The sequence below is a fragment of the Myotis yumanensis genome, unplaced genomic scaffold (assembly GCF_028538775.1).
Source record: "Myotis yumanensis isolate MYYU_CA2020_CCGP unplaced genomic scaffold, mMyoYum1.0.hap1 SCAF_9, whole genome shotgun sequence".
In the NCBI taxonomy this organism is placed as follows: Eukaryota; Metazoa; Chordata; class Mammalia; order Chiroptera; family Vespertilionidae; genus Myotis; species Myotis yumanensis.
The window spans coordinates 16,642,253-16,661,475 of record NW_027223760.1 but is presented as its reverse complement, the minus strand read 5'-3'; the positions used below and the strand labels follow the sequence as shown (position 1 = coordinate 16,661,475).

General features: G+C 42.4%; 1 protein-coding gene across 1 annotated transcript; it reads right to left on the bottom strand.

The window, feature by feature from the left end:
- On the bottom strand, positions 1 to 12,426 carry WNT16 (Wnt family member 16). The gene is made up of 4 exons (XM_070425004.1): positions 12,067 to 12,426; positions 11,626 to 11,864; positions 9,541 to 9,827; positions 1 to 2,414 (listed from the first exon to the last, which is right to left on the bottom strand). The coding sequence occupies exons 1-4, from the start codon at positions 12,159 to 12,161 to the stop codon at positions 1,950 to 1,952; spliced, it is 1,086 nt and encodes a 361-aa protein (XP_070281105.1). The 5' UTR covers positions 12,162 to 12,426; the 3' UTR covers positions 1 to 1,949.
- Between the last annotated feature and the right edge of the window lie 6,797 nt (positions 12,427 to 19,223).

Here is a 19,223-nt window from a genome sequence, read left to right as displayed (position 1 = left end):
TCACATTCAAATGTTTAGCCTTGATTTTAATATTAGACCTGAGATATTTCCAGGTGCTTGCTCTTATCCACAAATTATTGTTCTGCCTTGGTAATAAAATGGAAAGGAAACAGAATGAGACCTGGGGGAAAGGGAAACATTTTTCTAGCTTGTTATGAAAAAAAATAATATTCTTTCTTTGTCCATTCTGAACTTAGAAATCTATTTTTTTCTATATAATACTGAAATATTTAACAATTCATAAAAAACTTAAGCAGTTACATTAAAATATAACTTTAAATACAGCCCTGCAACTTTTACCAGGAACCTTGTAAAATATGGTGAATATACATGCGTGAATACTAAAACAAAAAAGACCATTCAATATTCACATGGAAAAGCAGCATTACATACAATATAATAAATACCCAGGAAATCAAATCCACAAGTTGATCATTATTCTGATTTAGATTCTTTTTTTTCAGTGAAGACTTTCTACACTTTTTGTATAATTTATTATAATAACTTTACAAGTTAAACATTAATTAAAAACAGAATTCAACTAATCTGCCTGCTGAAATAACACAATCCTCAATGTTTTGCAGCATATTTTAAACTATAACACTTATAAAACTGATATTTTGGCAAGAAATACACATCCATATAACTAACTGCTCAATTAGCTTCTTTTTCAATATATATAAAAAAAAAAGGCAGAATTGATAGTATGAAGAAAAACAGAAGCTAATATTATTTCTGAGATAATTTTATCGCCTTAGCTCTTGGGCTTTGGCAATAAATGTCTTAAGTTTTAATATATATCATATAATTTAAAAACTGTATTTACAAAATATAAAACTTTTTAAAGCAAAATACTATACAAAATACTGTTTTTATACGTTTCAAGGGTGCTTTACCCCTAATTTCCCACATGCTTTCAGGATCCCTTCCTCAGACAGTAATTCAGAGCTGGGTTCTTAATAATAGCGACTGGTCTATGATTAAAGTCTGAAGCTGAAGATCAAAGTTTACTCCATACCTTACTGAGATTTACTGAGAAATTCTCCTGATTAAAATCCATTTAAAATCCAAATTATAAAAAATTCATTTTGTTAAATTTTGATTCTTTCCTTTTGTCACTAAACCTAGCAAACCACTTTTTAGGAATATTGTATCACTTACAAAAATTCTTTTTCATTGCCTTTCTTTTGAAATGAAAGAAAGCACCCACCACTTCTGTTACCTCTTCAACAACCGTTCCTATGCACAGACATGTAACATGATTTCTTCATCTAAAACGCTGAGAGAGCCCTAGCTGGTTTTGCTCAGTGGATAGAGCATCAGCCTGCAGACTGAAGGGTCCCAGGTTCGATTCTGGTCAGGGCACATGCACGGGTTGCAGGCTCAATCCCCAGTAGGGGGCGTGCAGGAGGCAGCCAATCAATGATTCTTTCATCATTGATGTTTCTATTTCTCCTTCTCCCTTCCTCTCTGAAATCAATACAATATATCAAAAAAAAAAAAAATAATAAGACGCTGAGAGAATAAATGAGATTCACCTGTACGCTCCTGGCTGCGATAAGAGGTGTCTTTTAAAAATGACTAACAGTCACCCACCCCTACTGAGTTCCATAGTCAAGGATCTTATCCTGAAGATGACCAGATCTTCTACAGGAAGGTTCTTTCCTGCTCTTTCTTGCTTAGGAGACAGATGATCATATATATATATATATATATATATATATATATATATATATATATATTCCCAAATCACCAAATTAGGAACCAAAACTTGAAGAATTCCCCCAAATCCACATGCTCAGTGTGTGACTGGACGTCAACCAGGCAAAGGGAACTCTGGGAGGGTCCAAGGATCTTGGGTTTCGAGGCCAGAGTGGACTTCACTAGCCCTGCAAAGTGGCACTCCACTGTGGTCAGAGAGGCGTGGTGCCCACGGCTGGACGGAGTGGTTACTTGCAGGTGTGGACGTCAGTCATGCTTTCACACCTCCTGCAGCGAACGTAGCAGCACCAGATGAACTTGCACTCGCATCTCTCCACGTGTCTGACCACGTGGGTGTTGTAGCCTCGGCCACAGCAGAGGAGGTTGCAGCCGCCCGCGCCCTCCGACGTGCGGTTGCATTCTCTGCCTTGTGTCCCCGGGATCCCAATTTTCTTATCCTCTACACAGTAGTTGGGAGACTTATGGATGTAGAGCAGATCCTCCTTGCGGATCGGTACTTTCCTCTGGTCCTTTTCTCTCCTGCGCATTTTCCTTTTGATTTTGTCTGAGACTTGAACACTGTGCTCATATTTATCCTTCAGGAAATGGCCAATCTTCTCAAAAGAAGACATGGTTTTCCAGCATGTTTTCACCGCACAGGAGCCGGACACTCCGTGGCAGCGGCAGTCTACGGACATCAGCTTGGCCACAGCCTACAACCAACAGGAACCGTGTTAAATATCACTCATGAAGCGCGTTTTACTCAATAACAGAAGCAAACTCACCTCGTCACTTCACTCTCTGGGTCTGTTTCCGCCTGTATAAAAAAATGATGGTTTTGAACATAAAGGATCTTCCAGGCTGCTTAACATTCAAGTGTTTTGTCCTCCTCTGGACCCTAGCAAACCTTTCCAAGTCAAATTTAAGCTAGTGGGCAAGGCTAATATTGTTATTAGAGATGAGAGGAAAACTACTTTTATTCCTAATATCTTGTTTAATTTGGGGTGTGGAGTGATGTTCACACATGTCCTCATGTTCCTAATACATTTAGCATCTTGCTACTCAGAGTGTGGTTCATGGACCAGCAGCGCCAGTATCACTTGTAAGAAGAGCAGACTCTCAGAATCAGAATCTGCATTTTATTTAGATCCTCAGGTGACCCATAGGCACATTAAAAGGTGAGAAGCCCTGATAGGGAAGTCACCCTCAACTCACAGTGTGCATGGAAACATCTGTGGAACCTTGCAAATAACCAATGCTCAAACCCTGACATTCAGATTTCATTGGTTGAGGTGGGCTCCAGGTAGTGATAGTTCCACAAAGCTGCTCAGGTGATTCTAACGGGCATCAAGGAATGAGACCTACTGACTGAATTGGGAGTTCTTAGGTCTGATCACTGTAAACACTGGACAAAAGAAGAAGGGGCCAAAGAGTGTGGTTTTCCAGAAAATCCTTCCTCTCTTCTGGAAAATTAATTCAAAACATATGTCATATTCTTGATGGATTAGTAGCACCATCCTAACATAGAAAGAGAATAGTATCTACATGATTTTTTCAATGCTATGTGCTGATCTTCGTTTATACAGACTGAGAAATTAAATGAGAGTACATAGATCTGTAAGAGCTCACCACCTGGCACACATTAAGGTCTAAATCAGTGGTTCTCAACCCCCTGAACCTTTAAATACAGTTCCTCATGTTGTGACCCAACCATAACATTATTTTCATTGCTACTTCATAACTGTAATGTTGCTACTGTTATGAATCGTAATGTAAATATCTGATATGCAGGGTGGTCTTAGGCGACCCCTGTGAAAGGGTCGTTCGACCGCCAAAGGGGTCGCGACCCACAGGTTGAGAACCGGTGGTCTAAACGCATGCCCCCTGTCTCTGAAGAAGGTACGGTAAGAGTGGAGATAAATTGCAAATGGGGCTAACAGTATAAAAACAATATAGAGACTTAAAAAGTATTAGGGTTCCAAACCTCTCACATACCAGGCTAGTCAGCACAGCTTCCTTCAGTCTCCAGAGGATGGCAGAGTAGATCAATAAATTGTCAGGGCTAGCTGCAGAGCTGACGTCTGTCAACATGCTGGGTAAAGTGAAAAGCTGATCTATCCACTCAATAACCTGGAAACTGTGTGTGTCAGCTCACCCAAGAAAGGCAAAATCTCACAGCTTAAATCCCACTTACAGATCTCATCCGAGCTGTAACATGACAGGGCTTTTATACTTTGCTATTTATTTTGTACCAAACATGATGTTGATATGTTTGTGGGATGTTACATTTCCTAACAAATTAACCAAAGTTTCTGAACTATCTAACGAGACAGAATATTTCAAGCAAATTATAATATTTGCAACTTGAATGAGAGCATACGGCATTGATTTATGCCATATTTGATACTTCTGACTGGTGTTTAAAATAATAAACAGAATAGTATTTTAAACCCTGTTCTTTATAGACTACAGCGCACATGTTCTTTTTGAGTTCACAAAACTGAGAAGTTAATGGATATGTCTACTTCTTATTAATTCAGGCAAAACGGCATCTTTCAATGATATGAAGGCAAAAAGTATGGCACACAGGCTCATTTGGTCAAATTTATGGCATTTGATATTCACAAAGCCTTCAGTTCTTTAAAATGTTGAAATTAATGCAATCTGTCTACTTCTGTTCAGATTTTAAGTGCCCTAAGGATATGAGAAATAAAAGGGCTCAACCAAAACTAGGTAATAACAAAACAAATTGCCCTAAGAAAACCAAACGTCCAAGGATTATATTTATGTGTTTAAACCTGATCAGCGTTCCTTACAGTCATCACCTCGCGATTTACAGCTGCCCTTGGCTCGGTATCATGACTGAAAAGCTGACTTTTTCTTTTATTAACCAGTTCAAATATCATGTATGACGTTGCCAATTTGCAAAGCGTAGCAGACAGAGTAGATGCTCTCCAAATATTTAATGAATAACTAGTCCAACTCACTTAAACAGTTTTAATTCATTCTCTATTGGTAATCTGAATTGGAGGTAGTAATAAAAACCACCTTTTTAAAACAAAAGAGTCACTCCTGGGAGGTGAATGGTATTGGAAGACCTTGATCCAATGCCACTGTCAGCCCACAGCAGTGGTAGCCCGTAAGAGTGACACACTACTTTATGGGTATGAAGGATAAAGAGACTGACTTTTAAATTCAATGATACAACCTGCTGAATCTCTGTCAAAATTTGGGTGGAATTTTCCTGCTATAGAAAACTAGCCCTGTTAAATATCTGGAGTTAACTATAACTTTTTAGGAGTGACGTTTTAAAGAACTTGTATTTGATTACCTTTGAATTCTATTACCTTTTTGTCCCTAACAAAAAGTATAAAAAAAGAAAGTGTTTTTGTCTTACATACGTACATTTTAGAAGAGAAAGACAAATAAACTTCAAAGAAAAGAATCCCAATAACTTGACATGCAATGTAAATGATTATATCCCCATAATACTCTAAGGAAGAAACTTGGACAATAGGGATTAAATAAAGAAATAGAATCACCACTACAAGAATTTGACGAAAGGCAAAGTTCAGTGGCAGACACACACACACACGCACACACGCACACACACACGCACACACACACGCACACACACACACACTAGAGCTTAGTGCTTCTCAGAGCACATTTTCATAGGTGATTTTACTTAATTTCGTTTTATAGGAAGAAATGTAGGTAGTTATGAACATGTACTTATTATTCCTGTTTTACAGAAAAATAAACTGTGGCTAAGATAGTTGTCATTCATAAGGAAAGCTTGGTGGTACATGATATAAAATCTTTATATGAAGCTGGCTCATTTTAGTAAAAGAGGGAAAAACGTAGTGGAACATGCAAGTATATTTAGTAAAATTGCATGAACTTCAAAAAATATATTTTGGAGATTTTCAGCGAGTATTAATTAATGTTAATAGCTATTCTCCAGTGATAGCATAGTCATTTTGGGGCGGGGGGGGGGGGGGGGCGGGCAGGGAAAGTAAGAGAGTAGCAACCAAATGAGTTGTGTGTGGTTATGAGAAAATTCCTTTCTCTACTCTAGTTGAGTAGTTAAGGTTTATAACGATATTAACAGAGGAATGTTTTGTTAACTATTGCAAACAGATGTGCACATTTTGGTAGAATATTTTTAACTATGGGAGAACAATTAGGAAGGGAACATTTAATCTACTGGGCTCCTTTGTGTTAAGTTTTGGTTTGATACACTTCTAGTGAAGTGAAATACGAAAAATGTATCATCAATGCTTAAAGGTAAAAATAGAAAATGTTTGAGAAGTGGAGTGATTGGTCCCACAATTTTGACTCAGGTAACACAGCAGGCTGTGATCTTTCCAATATATTGCTCTACACAAACTTCACAGAAATGATCAAAAAACTGTTATGAAACATTTCATGATGAGCATTTCATTTTGTCAACTATTAGATGATTTGTTTAAGTTTCTATGAAAACTGTGACATAAGATTGGATGGGTGAAGGTAGAATATCTATTCCTCTCACCCATTTCATGCCATTTAGTCCAAAAATATACTTGAATCTGCTGAAAAGCAAAACACTTATGTGTTGTTCAAGTACTTATAAATATTCTTGAAACAGGTCAATGAAAATTTGGGGTTGGGCCCTTCCCACTTTTTTGAGTTAGTCATCATAAAACAAATTATGGGGTAGGAAAACTTAAAAGTTTATGAGGTGGACATGGGAAGAATGGAAATATTTTAAGCACACCAAAAGAAATACCCATAAATATTCCAAGTCACATTATTCCCAGAAGTTCTGCCCCTGGAAGACATCACATCATTCTGTTAGCCAATCGCCATCCGGCAACATTATTCTTGGAGTCATAACTTTAGGAATGGTGTCAGAAACCAAGTGGGAATTTAAGGTCAGCGGTTAGAAAATCATCTATCCTGCTCACAACACGACTAAGCGCCAGTACCCACATTTCTCTGAACGCTTTTCGACATTTGGAGTTTGGGATTTTGAGACGAGGGAAATCAACTCAATTGAATGCAGACCTTGAACTTGACTCAGGATATGCCTATAATTTAAAATCCTATTTGACAATATTGAAAATGGAGTTGATCATTCTTCCATGTTAGATAATAACCTGGAAACCTGGTTAGTTTGTTGTTGTGGTGGTGATGGTGGTTTTTATTCTTTTGGCCACCAAAAGAAAGAAAAATACAAAAATGCTTTCAATTGTAATACTTTATGAGAAAAGACCAATAAAAACACCAGTGTAATACCTTCAAAATATCCAGGTAATATTTTTTTTAATATTTTAAGTTTCTATCTATTTCAGCTATTTTCAACCTTTTTCATGGCATACATATACTAGGTATAATTTTGATTCATTCACATCAGACGGCAATTGTGTTGGCTGCTGTCATTTTTTTAAAATTGATAATCTAAGGGAAAAGAGGTCAGTGCCCCTGACTAAATAGTCAGGTATTAAATGTTTTAAAAACTCTTGCAGCACATCAGTTGAAAATCTCTGATCTAGAATACCGTGAAAAAAATTTAGTAGAGGAAGTTTGATTTATATAATATGTGTATAAACTGAATTATGTTCTGCATAATTAAAGTAATAGCAAAAACCTAGGGAATGTGAGGAAATGTGTTTTTGCCAGAAAAGAGGATTAAAATTGATGCTGAATAGTTGTATATGTTTAATAAAATTAGATTATAAATACTAGTTTAAGATCCAAGTTAATAGTTACAAAAGCAAATATTGTTACATAATTTAAAAATTCACACAAGATGGAATAAAACTCAATAGTTGCCTAATATTATTAATAAAATACATTTTAGAAACTTAAAGACATTTCATACGTTCAGAGAGGACTTCATTCAAGAGATCATAATTTGAGTTTCTGAGTTTTGTTTCCTGGTTAAAAAATTTAAAATCTCTAACAATTTATTTAGCAAATATTTAAAGTTTAAATTAATAATAAACATTATTTAATTGTTTTCTTATTTTTAAAATATATTAATTTGACTTACCTTGATGCTTTTTTCTTGCTTAACTCTAGTCTTAAAGAAAATGTTAACTACATTTAACCTCTTTTATATTAATATATTAGAAATAATTAAAAATTTCTTTATTGGATATTTAAATTGCAGCAAAAACTAATTAAATTAATTTTTTAAAATATAAAACTTTAAGGAAAAGATGTGTATGCATAAGTATGGTGTTAAGGAAGAGTGGCTTTAGTGAGGTAAATTTTTAAAATTCTTAAACAAAAACATAAAAAATTTACATAACTATTTACTAATTTCCTACTTTGCAATTTTTAATTGAACATTCAAGTTGAATTGAAATTTTGAATATTGATGTGTTATGATGATAGAGTTACTGAGCTTTCTGTTTTTGTATTTTTTAAATATATTTTCATTGATTTCAGAGAGGAAGGGAGAGGGAGAGAGAGAGAAACATCAATGATACGAGAGATCATTGATTGGCTGCCTCCTGCACCCCCCACACTGGACACTGAGCCCGAAACCCAGGCATGTGCCCTGACCTGGAATTGAATCTTGACCTCTTGGTTCATAGGTTGACACTCAACCACTGAGCCATGCCAGCTGGGTTGTTTTTGTATTTTAAACCAAAGTGGTTAAGTAAAGAAAACTGGCTGAAACTCTCAACTACTCTGATTGGGTTCCATTTATTCACTTTCCAAAAATGTGAAAAAAATGCAACATATACTTTAAATATTCATGAGAAATATTGAAACTTGTTTTAATTTATTTCAGAAGAGGTAGCAGATTGCAATGATACTTTGGGACTTTTATAGGTTACTGGGTATTTACAATAGTATATGATGTGTGCTGATATTCCTGTCCTGAAAAGATTATTATAAGATAGAAAATATATATTCATAAAAAAGTTTTGGCTGTTTTAGGAAAGTTGCCAAGTAATTCAACTATGGTGTCGAACTCAAATTTTATTGTGTCAATATTTATTATGGTAAATATATAAAAGTTAAATTAAGCTACAAATTTATTCCATTTTAAGAAAACCTAGTATAAAAAGGCCAGAATCATAAAAGAGGTTAATTAGATGGTGGTACTTCAAATTTGCTTCCTGCTGAAATATATCTATATTTTAAAATATCCACATATTTGATAGATCCAGAGCTTCTTTTCATTTATCTGTATTTATCAATTTTACAATGGATCTACATAGCTTTAAATAAAATAAATATTTCCCTTAAAAATTTTTGTTTTAAAAAACATATTAGTTAAGTATCATGCATTCCAAATGTATTTATGAATGTTTGCTAGAGAAAGTAAGGGTAAAACGGACAACAGGTCTAGGAGCCATTGCTCCCAAATATAGATATAAAAAAATAATCAAAAGTCCAATTGAAGAAATTTGATCCAGTCCCATTAGAAAGGCGGATATTGGATCTTACTCAGGCTCTGTCCCTAACCAGCTAAGGGGGTGGAACCAAAGAACCCGACAGGCACTTGTACCTCTATGATTTTACAATCAGCATTTCAGGTAATACGAAGTATACAATCACAAATACATCCTATAACAAGACTGAACTCACGTTAGATGGAGAACTTAAAACTACATCAATGCTGTCAGTACAGGCTCGTGAAAGAAAAACATGTATAAATTTACAGTCACACGTACATAACAAAACATAATATACATACATATATACACACATATATATTTCTTAGACTGCAAGTACGGTTTGTTTTTAAACCATTTGAACAGGTTCATGCACAAGTGTCATCCCTGTATTATTTACCTAAAAGCAATGAATTTTATGCCATTTCCCAATACATACCTGCCTTCCAGCTTCATTGTTATGAAGGTTCATCGCTAACAGCACTTTGCTTTCTCTGCCCGTGGTGTTTCTGATGGGGAAGTCCAGGAACTTTCTGCTGAACCACATGCCGTACTGGACGTCATCCGAGCAGCCCCCCCAGTGCCAGCCTTCGCTGGCTGAGCCGCCGTTCTGCAAGGTGGTGTCACAGGAACACTCCGTCATGTTGCCTGCGCTGCATGACCTGGTCACAGCGTGCACCAGGCCTGCAGCCATCACCGCGTAGATAAACGCTGTTTCCTTGGTGCCTAGAATAAGACGTAAATTGCTAAATGAGAGAGGCATATGCTCTCTGTTTATGCTCATAACAGAGCCTCCTACTCATTCTCTTGTCAGCGAAGCAATTTTTCAAAGGCTTCCAGTGGATGCTTTAATGTGTGCATATTTTGAAAGGATGATTTCCTATTGTGGTAGCCTTTTAAGAAAGCAACATTAATTTTGGGTTAATATCCCGTTTGAGGGATCATCAGATATTGGTTATCATTGTTCTCAGACATAAAAAGACCTAAAATATAAAATTTATGTCGGCACCTAGTTCAGTGCCTAATAGACAATCAAAGCCCAATAAATACAGGTCAAATTTAAAATCCTTTGCGTGGATGCCCGTAAATGGTATACGATGCCCCCAAAGAGTCCAGATTACCTTTCTTTTAAAATTTAAAATGTGTTCTCACGAAACACAAGCTGAAAAATTTGGTGCAGTTTTGTTCGCCTGAGTAATACCTGTCAGAAAGCAAGTTAAACTTAAACCAAGATCAAAGCAATTAGGTGATAAATGATACATGTTTAGTTTCACATTAAAGACTCTCCTTTCTTTAGAATAGCGTTAAAAACAACCCTGATATTAACATGAAACCATTATACACTTTATATAGTACTAACTAATCCTCTTACAGGCTTAAAGATAATTAAAATGAAAGATCATTGAAATGTCACCAGCAAAAAAAAAAAATTGTTACGGAAAATAACTGAATATGTATTTAGTACACGAGCAATAGCGTTTGGGCTAACATCTTTGAAAGTTAAAGGCCTATTAAAGCATCAATAAAACGGACTAAGAGACTCCGCAGGCGACTTTTTTTTCCCTTTCGAGATGTTTAGATTGGAGTGGAAACAATTTCGCGCCCGTTGTCCAATAAACCTCTTCAACAGCTGATGCCTCCGCATTTCAGCAACTGTGAAGAGCACATCCTTTTTTATTTCCCCCGCAGGGGGTCGGGGCTCCTTCGGAAGGGCGCGCGGGCCAAAACGCAGCAGGGCCCAGGCCACGCCGGGGCGGCTGCGTGTGTAGGAACCGGGTGGGGAGGGGTCAAAGGTGCAGGGAGAACGGAAACAAATGTGAAAAACAACGAATCTTTCAGCGCCCAGGTCCTAAAACTCCTTGCATCTGCTAATATTCCTGGAACAATCCCGATTCCCTGTTTGTTGTTTTTTATCTTTACCGAGTCACCAGGCACCTGGGAGTGGAACTTTATTCACCGCAGTTTCCCGCCCCCGGGTGAGCGCAGAGGAGGGGAGAGAAGGGAAGAGCGGAGTGGTCGCGCTCTGGTTAGTGCACGTTGGGTCGTCCAGGACAATCCCTTAAAAAATCCCCATTATTCCGTCTCCCCGGCGCTCCAAGGAGCCAGCAAACGCGGCAATTGGCCGCTTGTCTAAGGCCCAGCAGACGCGGCCGCAGCATTCTCTGCCGCCGACATCATGTTTCTCCAGCTGGTCCCCCAGGTAGGGGGGCGCTACGGGTCCGAGGGGTCGGCGGGGTTCAGTGTCAGAGTTTTCCCTCCACTCCAGCCGGGCCCAGCGGGAAGGAGGAAGCACGCCGGCTGCCAGAGCCAGGCTCCGGACCTGGGGAGCGCCCCCCCATCCCGCCCCGCACTCCAGGACCGCACCTGCGCCCGGGGGCTGGCTCCCGGTTCCCGTCCGCCAGAGGACCTCTCGGGGGGGATTGGGAGCGCGTCGGGACCACACAAGCACCATCGATGTTCCTTTACAGGAATCGGAGGAGGGGTCGTCCCTGTCCCGCGCCAGCCCCGGGGGTCCTGCACTCACCGCTGCTCAGCTCGTAGCCGAAGAGGGGGCTGGCGGCCGAGGGGGCGGCGGCCACGCGGCAGTCCCAGCGCTCGTGGCGGAACTGGCTGCGGCACTCCTGGACGCCCAGGCGCGCGCCCTCGCGGATGCTGGGCAGCAGGTAGGGCTTCCTTTTGCACAGCTCCTTCTGGCGGCTGTTCAGCGGCAAGTTGGCGCAGCCCAGCTTCTCCGGGACCCCGAAGGAGGCGATGCCCAACCACCTGTAAGAAACGGCCGCCCCCCCATGCACGTCGCTCGCCTGCTCTCCTCCCCAATCCCAGATGTTTCCCCCCGGACCCCCCATCTAGGCCACCCGCCCGAGGGTCACCGCCCCTACTCCCCTCGCCTTGGCTGCAAGTTCCCTGAGGCTGGGCACCCCCTGCGCCACCTACCCGTGCGTCCCCGCTGCGCCCCGATACTCACATCCAGTTTCCTTGGGCCCCGCAGGGGAACAGCGCGAGCAGGGCTGCCCACAGCGCGCACAGGCGGGACAGTCCCAGGAGCGCCGCTCGGTCCATGGCCCCCGCATGGATTCCCGCAGCCCCTGCCACTCCTCTTCGGCCCTCCCTGCCCCGAGGCCCGCCAGGCCAGAGGTCAGCTCCCCAGCACCAAGTTCTCCGTCGCTCTCCTCCTCCCTGCAGACAACATAAAACGAAGGCCAGAAGCGAGAGGGGCTCTCGGCGGCCTCCCCTCCCTCGCTGGGAGCAGTGCGAGGAGGCGGAGGAAGGATCTGGAGGCTCTCCTCCCGCGCCCGGCTGGAGACCTGCGTGCGGGAGATGCGGGAGCTGCCCTCGCATTCCAAGGTGAGAAGCTGCTGTAGATGTAGCTCTGCCTCCATCGCCCCCGGCCTCTCCTCCCCCCCACCCCCGCCCCCGGCCGCGCGGGGAGCCTGATTGGTCCAGCCGCCGCCCCGCACTCCTCATCCCCAGACCTCGGGCTCCCATTGGCGGAGAGCGGGCTCCGCGGGGGGCGCGGGCCGCAGGTCTCCCGCAGCGCGTGCAGACCCAGGAGAGTTCAAGACCTTTCCTGGTCCCGGGCCGTGTTTCTGCTGCGTGAGGGGAGTGAGCGCAACCCGAGGACTGAGTGGGGCGCTTCGGTCTCAGCAGCCCCGGGCGGGGGCGGGGGTGGAATGGGAGATGTTTGCGTTCCACCCATCCCGTTGCCTTTGGATTAATTACCCTCTGGGTGGAGCGGCTGGAAAATCTCACTGCCCCCGTCCCGTTCCTTTCCTCTCCTGCTCCCCACAGGAGAATCATCTTTTTGAGTCAGAGTTGGTACCAAACAAGTTGACCTTTCAACACCCTGCTTGAGGTCCCAATGCGTCCAGAAGCTTTGGAGGACAGGACGGGAGAAAGGCCTTCCCATGGGGACCGATGTCATCTCCCCAAGCACGCATGTTTAGCCAAAGGAAGGGTGCAGCCTGGCCTCTAACCTACCGCAGTCAACCCGTGTCGTGCGGTTTCCTTTCCCAGGGTTGTCTCCCATTCCCCATCCTTGAAAGCACTGTCGGAAGATGGAAGGCAAGAAAGAATGAGTGAAAGCTGTCTGGAGGGTTCTAGAATAGTGGGGAGCATAATAGTGTCCTGACCCTCTGCTCCACTCCACATGATGGCTCTCTGGGCAGGGCTACAACTGGACAGATTTTAAAAACATGCTTATTAAGCACCTACCATGTGGCCAGGAAGGACTGTGGGACATTAGAAAGACAAGACCCATTCGCTCGAGGGCACAAACCAGCCCTGGAGAGGAGCCTACAACAAAGTAACCGGAGGTTGTTGGTAAAGGAGAGTATGAAACCCAGCCAGGTCCTTGTTGGAGCCAAAGAGGACCCGGAAGCAGAATGTCATGGTGCCTGGCCTTTAGGAAGGTTGGTTAACCAACGTTCTGCAGTCTCTGGGGGACCTCTGAAGGCAAGCAGGACATGCTTAGCTGTGGGACAGCCCTGCCTCGCATAGTGGGTGACAGGAGATGTTTTGCAGTGGCATCACCTGCTCCTCAGAGGACTTATGAAATGTTTGTAAATTCTCAGGTGAACAGAACAGCTTAGTGGGTGGCAAAATCCAGACTTAACCCAAATCAAAGATCTTCTTACTTGCTTTATCTATATATATAAAAGGTTAAAAGACTGTCTGACCGTCTAACCGGCCAGTAGGTATGACACGCACTGTCCACCAGGGGGCAGACACTCAACGCGGGAGCTGCCGGGCTGTGGTGACTTGGCAATGGTTCTTGGGTAATACACCCCAGAACCAGAGAGGAGGGAGCCCATTTCCTCACGGGGCCACACGATTCCAGCAGGCTGCGGGACCCCACCTGGTGAAGGGACTCCACTCACTCCACAGACGCCGTTTGAGCCGTGGTGCCACCCCAGGTGCAGCTGGCCAGGGAGGGACAGCGGGAGGTTGGCTCCAGGGAGTGTCCGGCCCCGGCTCACCCCGTTGGCCACCTTCTAGTTAATTTCCTTTCAATGTGCACGAGTCAGTGCAAAGGGTCAAAGTCTTCAAATAAAGGATTTAATTTGCTGCATATCTCCTATATCAGCCCAGAGCAATAAAAGCTCACTGAAATTCCCCTCCTATCTATCCCGTTCATTCCTTTAGTCAACAAATATTTATTGAGTGAACACCATGTACTAGCCACATTGTAATTTTTAGAGTCAAGTTGATGATAGGGTGTAGTTACTGATCTAGAAATATTTTGGCGCTTGGCTAGTGGCCTCTCTGAAACTCAGAGCCTTCATCCAAGTCCACTTTATTCTGTGAGCTTCCCAGGAGGCGTCTGGAGCATTCACTGCTGTAGCCCCGCCATTGGGCCCAGTACATGAGATCCTAGTTTTGAACACAGTTTATTGAGTGAATTAACATGATGAGGAACATTCCAAGCAGATATCTAAGTGGCCTAAATGATGAAACTAGAGAAGTGATTGCTCTGTCAGGGGCCTGGAGGACGGAGGAGAAAGCAATCTCGGGACTGGGAGACTAGAGAATATTAATACTCTAGGCCAGTGGTCGGCAAACCACGGCTCGTGAGCCACATGAGGCTCTTTGGTCCCTTGAGTGTGGCTCTTACAGAAAATACCGACTTCTGCGCATGGGCCATGAAGTTTCAATCGCACTGTATGTGTGTGCTTGCACGTGGTATTTTGTGGAAGAGCCACACTCAAGGGGCCTAAGAGCCACATGTGGCTTGTGAGCCGCAGTTTGCCGACCACGGCTCTAGGCTGATTTTAGTGGTAGATGTTTTAAGGAAGTTGTTGGGTTTGTGTGCTTTCTTTTTCATTGAAAAAAAATACATATTGAGCCTTTATTATGAGTTAAAAAATGGGGAATAAAACAGCTATATTGTAGCAGAGTTCATAGTCTGGTTGGCAAGACAGAAAGTGAACAGGCTCTTACAATACAGTGTGATAACGGGAAGTACAGTGTGCTGTAAGCCACGTAGAGGGATTACTTAATCTAGTTTGGGGGTGCAGGTCCCTTGGATTCTGCCTTCATTATTTCTCTAGGGATCCAGCACTGTCTAGACAGGCATTCTGATAAAGCATTTAGAGAGAACTCAGAGGATTCTGTTCCTACAGTCAGAGAACACTAGGCCAACCATTTTCAAATCCAGGGCACAACTTCAGGGCCTGAGTGGTGCTGTTTCTCCTTTGCATAATCTAAGGCCGTTGGGACATTCTGATACTTCTAAAGCAAAGGAGACTTATTTCCAGGAGCTGATGCAGCTGAAGAAGTAGGCTTTTCACTAAATGAACAGATATTTGAGTGCCTACTTTGTGAGGGCATTATGAACTTTCATGCACTGAGACCCTCATATGTGCTCCCAGAGTTCCTTCTTATTTTCTAGCTCTGATCCTTTCTCTTCTCTAGTTTTCTCTCCCCTCCCCTCCCCTCCCCTCCCCACTTCCTTTCCCTCTCCTCTTCTCTCCTCTTCTCTCCTCTCCTCTCCTCTCCTCTTCTCTCCTCTCCATTCTCTCTCTCTCTCTCTCTCTCTCTCTCTCTCTCCACACACACACACACACACACATTATATATAAAGAAATAAATTTGAAGAGATTAAGAAACTTGCTCAAGGTCACCCAGCTAGTAAGTAATAGAGTCAAAAAAACAATCTTACTTTAGGGGTCTTATTCTTTCCACCATAACATACTGCCACATAATCTAAATCAAATTCTTTTTTTTTTCTTTGCCTAATCAAATTCCTGATCACTGGGCTTCAGGGTCTAAATTGCTCTTTTGCATCCCATGGTTCTTTACATCACAGTTCAAGATATCTCCATCAGTCTTCTGTTTCCTGATAATAAACCAAATGCATATATTTTCATTTAATATATATTGAGCCTCTATTGTGAGTTAAAAAGTGAGGGATACCACTGAGCTAAATGGTAGTGGAGTCCACAGCCGGGGTGGGTCTCCTGAGGAGGTCTCCCTCAGGCAGATGGCGGTCTCATGTATGTCTTTCCATTCCCTCCGCACCCCCCCCCCTCCCCACTACTTTCTGTGGGCTGAGAGCTGAGAGGACCAGGGGCAAGAGCCCTGGGATGTCTTGGGGGGCAATTAATTTCAATTTTGACCCTTAGTTGCCTCATCTGTAAAATGACCAAAAACTTCCTTTCAGTTCTGAATCTCTAATGGAGTTCCCGTAGATATAGGCACCTGAAGCTTAGAAACGTTGCATCCCACAGTAAGCATCAGCTCACAGAGAGCTGTTCTCTCTCTCTCTCTCTCTCTCTCTCTCTCTCTCTCTCTCTCTCTCGGTGGGGGTGGGGAGGGCTGCATTAGCTAGTGGCTTTGCACTCCTAGGAAGAGTAAAGTCTAGGCATTGACAAGTGTTTGTCTACCTGTGAGAGGGACCCAGTTCTCAGGTGGCACAGGCTAGCGTTTTCCTGCCCCCATCTTTTATCTTCGGTTCCACTTTTGCTTTTGGGTTTCAATGAAAATAAATTCTTTTAATTGCAGAAACCTTTTTAAATGGTTGGATTTCAAAGTATATTATAATATGGTCAGGTCATATGACATTTTATTTAGAGGACAAAAGAAAATGTGACATTACAGATATTGTATTTATCCTGGACCATGAAAGTGAGGAGCTCTTTCAAAATCTTTTAATATACAGTGGCTCGCCCTAACCAGTTTGGCTCAGTGGATAGAGCATCTGCCTGCAGACTGAAGGGTCCCAGGTTCGATTCTGGTCAAGGGCATGTACCTTGGTTTCAGGCACATCCCCAGTGAGGGGTGTGCAGGAGGCAGCTGATCGATGTCTCTCTCTCATCGATGTTTCTAACTCTCTATCCCTCTCCCTTCCTCTCTGTAAAAAATCAATAAAATATATTTTAAAAAATATATATATAGTGGTTCATCTCTACTATCACTGGTAAGGCTTGTGCTCTTTATTGAGACTGGAGAAATAAAGTAAATAAGGGGTCAGACCCATGCACAGACACAACTACACATGTCAAATTGTTAGCTTCTTCAGCAGCAAGAAGGAGCCCCCTCTTCTATTTGGTATTTTTGACTTCGTATCTGGAAAGAGGGCAAAATATTAACTGGCCGGTAGGATACGACCTGATGCCTACTGTGCGATGCCAGCTTCAGGTGCCCACATCCATAAACTGTGGCAGAGGTCATGCCATTCCTTGTTCACAAATGAGAGCTGGTATGACATCTCATGATAAATCCAGGTACCGTGATTAGCTCTGCTAAAAAAGCACCCTGTGAGTCAACATTGGCACAGGTTACCGACGCATCCTTGATTCCACAAAGACGACATGCATTTGAACTTGTTTTTCTAGCAGGGCTAAGGTGTTTGGAGCTATAATCTAGAAAAGGACATTTAGGAGAACCAGAGTCCAAGCATATTTCTTTCACTCGAAGGAGCTCTCTCGAGGGATTGAATCGGTGCGGTGGTCATCTCTGATCATCTGGGCTAAGTGAACCAGATAAGTAGCTGGCCCACCATAAATCGTGTTTCCCACTCAGGACATTTGTAGAGTGTTAGTGGTAGAACCCAGAGGAGCCTGTTCCTTCTGGTCATTTTCTCTGAGTCCCTGGGAAACTCAGCAAAAAGTCTGCCTGCACAGATATGCCTTGGACTCTGCCTCTGGCAGTCCATCAGAGGACGAGACTTCTAAGGGCCTGTTGTAAGAATTTCTGCTGCAGATCACAGAGACTTATGTACTGGAAACTGATACCAGAAGCACCCCAGCTGGTCTTAACTCCCATGAGAGAACAGAAGACCAGAGGTGACTTTTCACATAACTGGGTCCCCATCCATTCTATTTTAAATTCCACCTGGATGCTACCAGCGCGGAACAGAGCTCAGGCTCGTGGCCACGGCTCTCAGGCGGGGGCAGAGAATGGCATTCTGGATGTCCTGCTGTCCTTTGGTGGCCGGAAAAGCCCGTAAGAATGATAGTCTTGGAGCATCAGAGGAGATACCAGCGACAGAAAGAACAGGAGTTGGAAAAGGATACTGGCTTGCTTTTAAAATTTCCACAACGACCAATGTGAAACTGTTTTGTTTACTTGTCCTAGAAATGAAGATGGAAGATGCCTCATAAAATGTTAATAGAAAGTGGCTTATCTCTGGTGGCATTTATACAGATTATGCAACCTTTTTGGAATGGAGGAATAAAAGTAAACCACAATCCTTGACAAACAAGAGTGGTCACTGTTGCCCGAGGGCACAAGTAAGCAAACACACCAGGCTGAAATACAAGAAGAGGGTTGAACCTCTCAGCATCCTTTTCAAAAACAGTTTTCAGAATTTTGTAAAACAACACAACTCCATCCATTAATGAATGATTGTCAATTTTGATAAGATATCAGGAAAACAACTTCAAAGGCCTAGCATTTACCTTTTTTAGAGTATTATTTTTGAAGTGATCTCTGGGCTGTCCATAGTGGAAAAAAATTTTCTCTTTATTTACTGTTTTACAAAAATGGAACAACCTGAAATTTTAAAGGGGAACATTTTCAGGGAAAAGTCATTTAGAAAGAATTTCTTGTATCCTTCTTAGTCTAACTATTGGTCTGCATAATTAGACTTAATTGTTGTGATGTAATAAATGTACTTCTGCCAATAAAATGCCCCAAATCAGCAAATGCTGAAATGGCTTTTGTATTCAGGGTTGTTGTTCATGTGCTTAGCTCTTGGCTACTGTCCTCATTATGGGCGGGTAGCATGTCCAAGTGGAGTTTGTTAAGTCTGGCCAAGCAACAAATACCAGCTGGCATGCACTTACGTCTCAATCGTCACACAGAGGTGAATCACATTGAAACTTGACTTTAATTTTTTCACTTTCTTGACTGAAATCTTGAGCGATTTCTTATTTTCTCCTCCCAAGTAGATGACAAATCTCCAATTCGACTAGAAACACCTTCATATCAAGGAGTGTGAGTGATTCTCTTGCAACATGTCCCCCTCGTTGTCTACAACAAGCCTGAGTGTGTAGTCGACATTCAGTCATTATTGGGCGATCGTTGTTTGAACAGACAAGGAATCTCTCCTAGGAGGGGAAACAATGAAGCATTAAGTTGAGAGCTGTCAGCGCTGACTTAATCCACTGACTTGCCACTTCT

Excerpts from the sequence above, each read along its gene's own strand:
- WNT16 (XM_070425004.1), bottom strand. The coding sequence starts at position 12,161 with ATGGACCGAGCGGCGCTCCTGGGACTGTCCCGCCTGTGCGCGCTGTGG. Across the intron at positions 11,865-12,066 it reads GGGGCCCAAGGAAACTGGAT|GTGGTTGGGCATCGCCTCCT; the intron begins GTGAGTATCGGG and ends CGTTTCTTACAG. Across the intron at positions 2,415-9,540 it reads ACAATGAAGCTGGAAGGCAG|GCTGTGGCCAAGCTGATGTC; the intron begins GTATGTATTGGG and ends TGTTGGTTGTAG.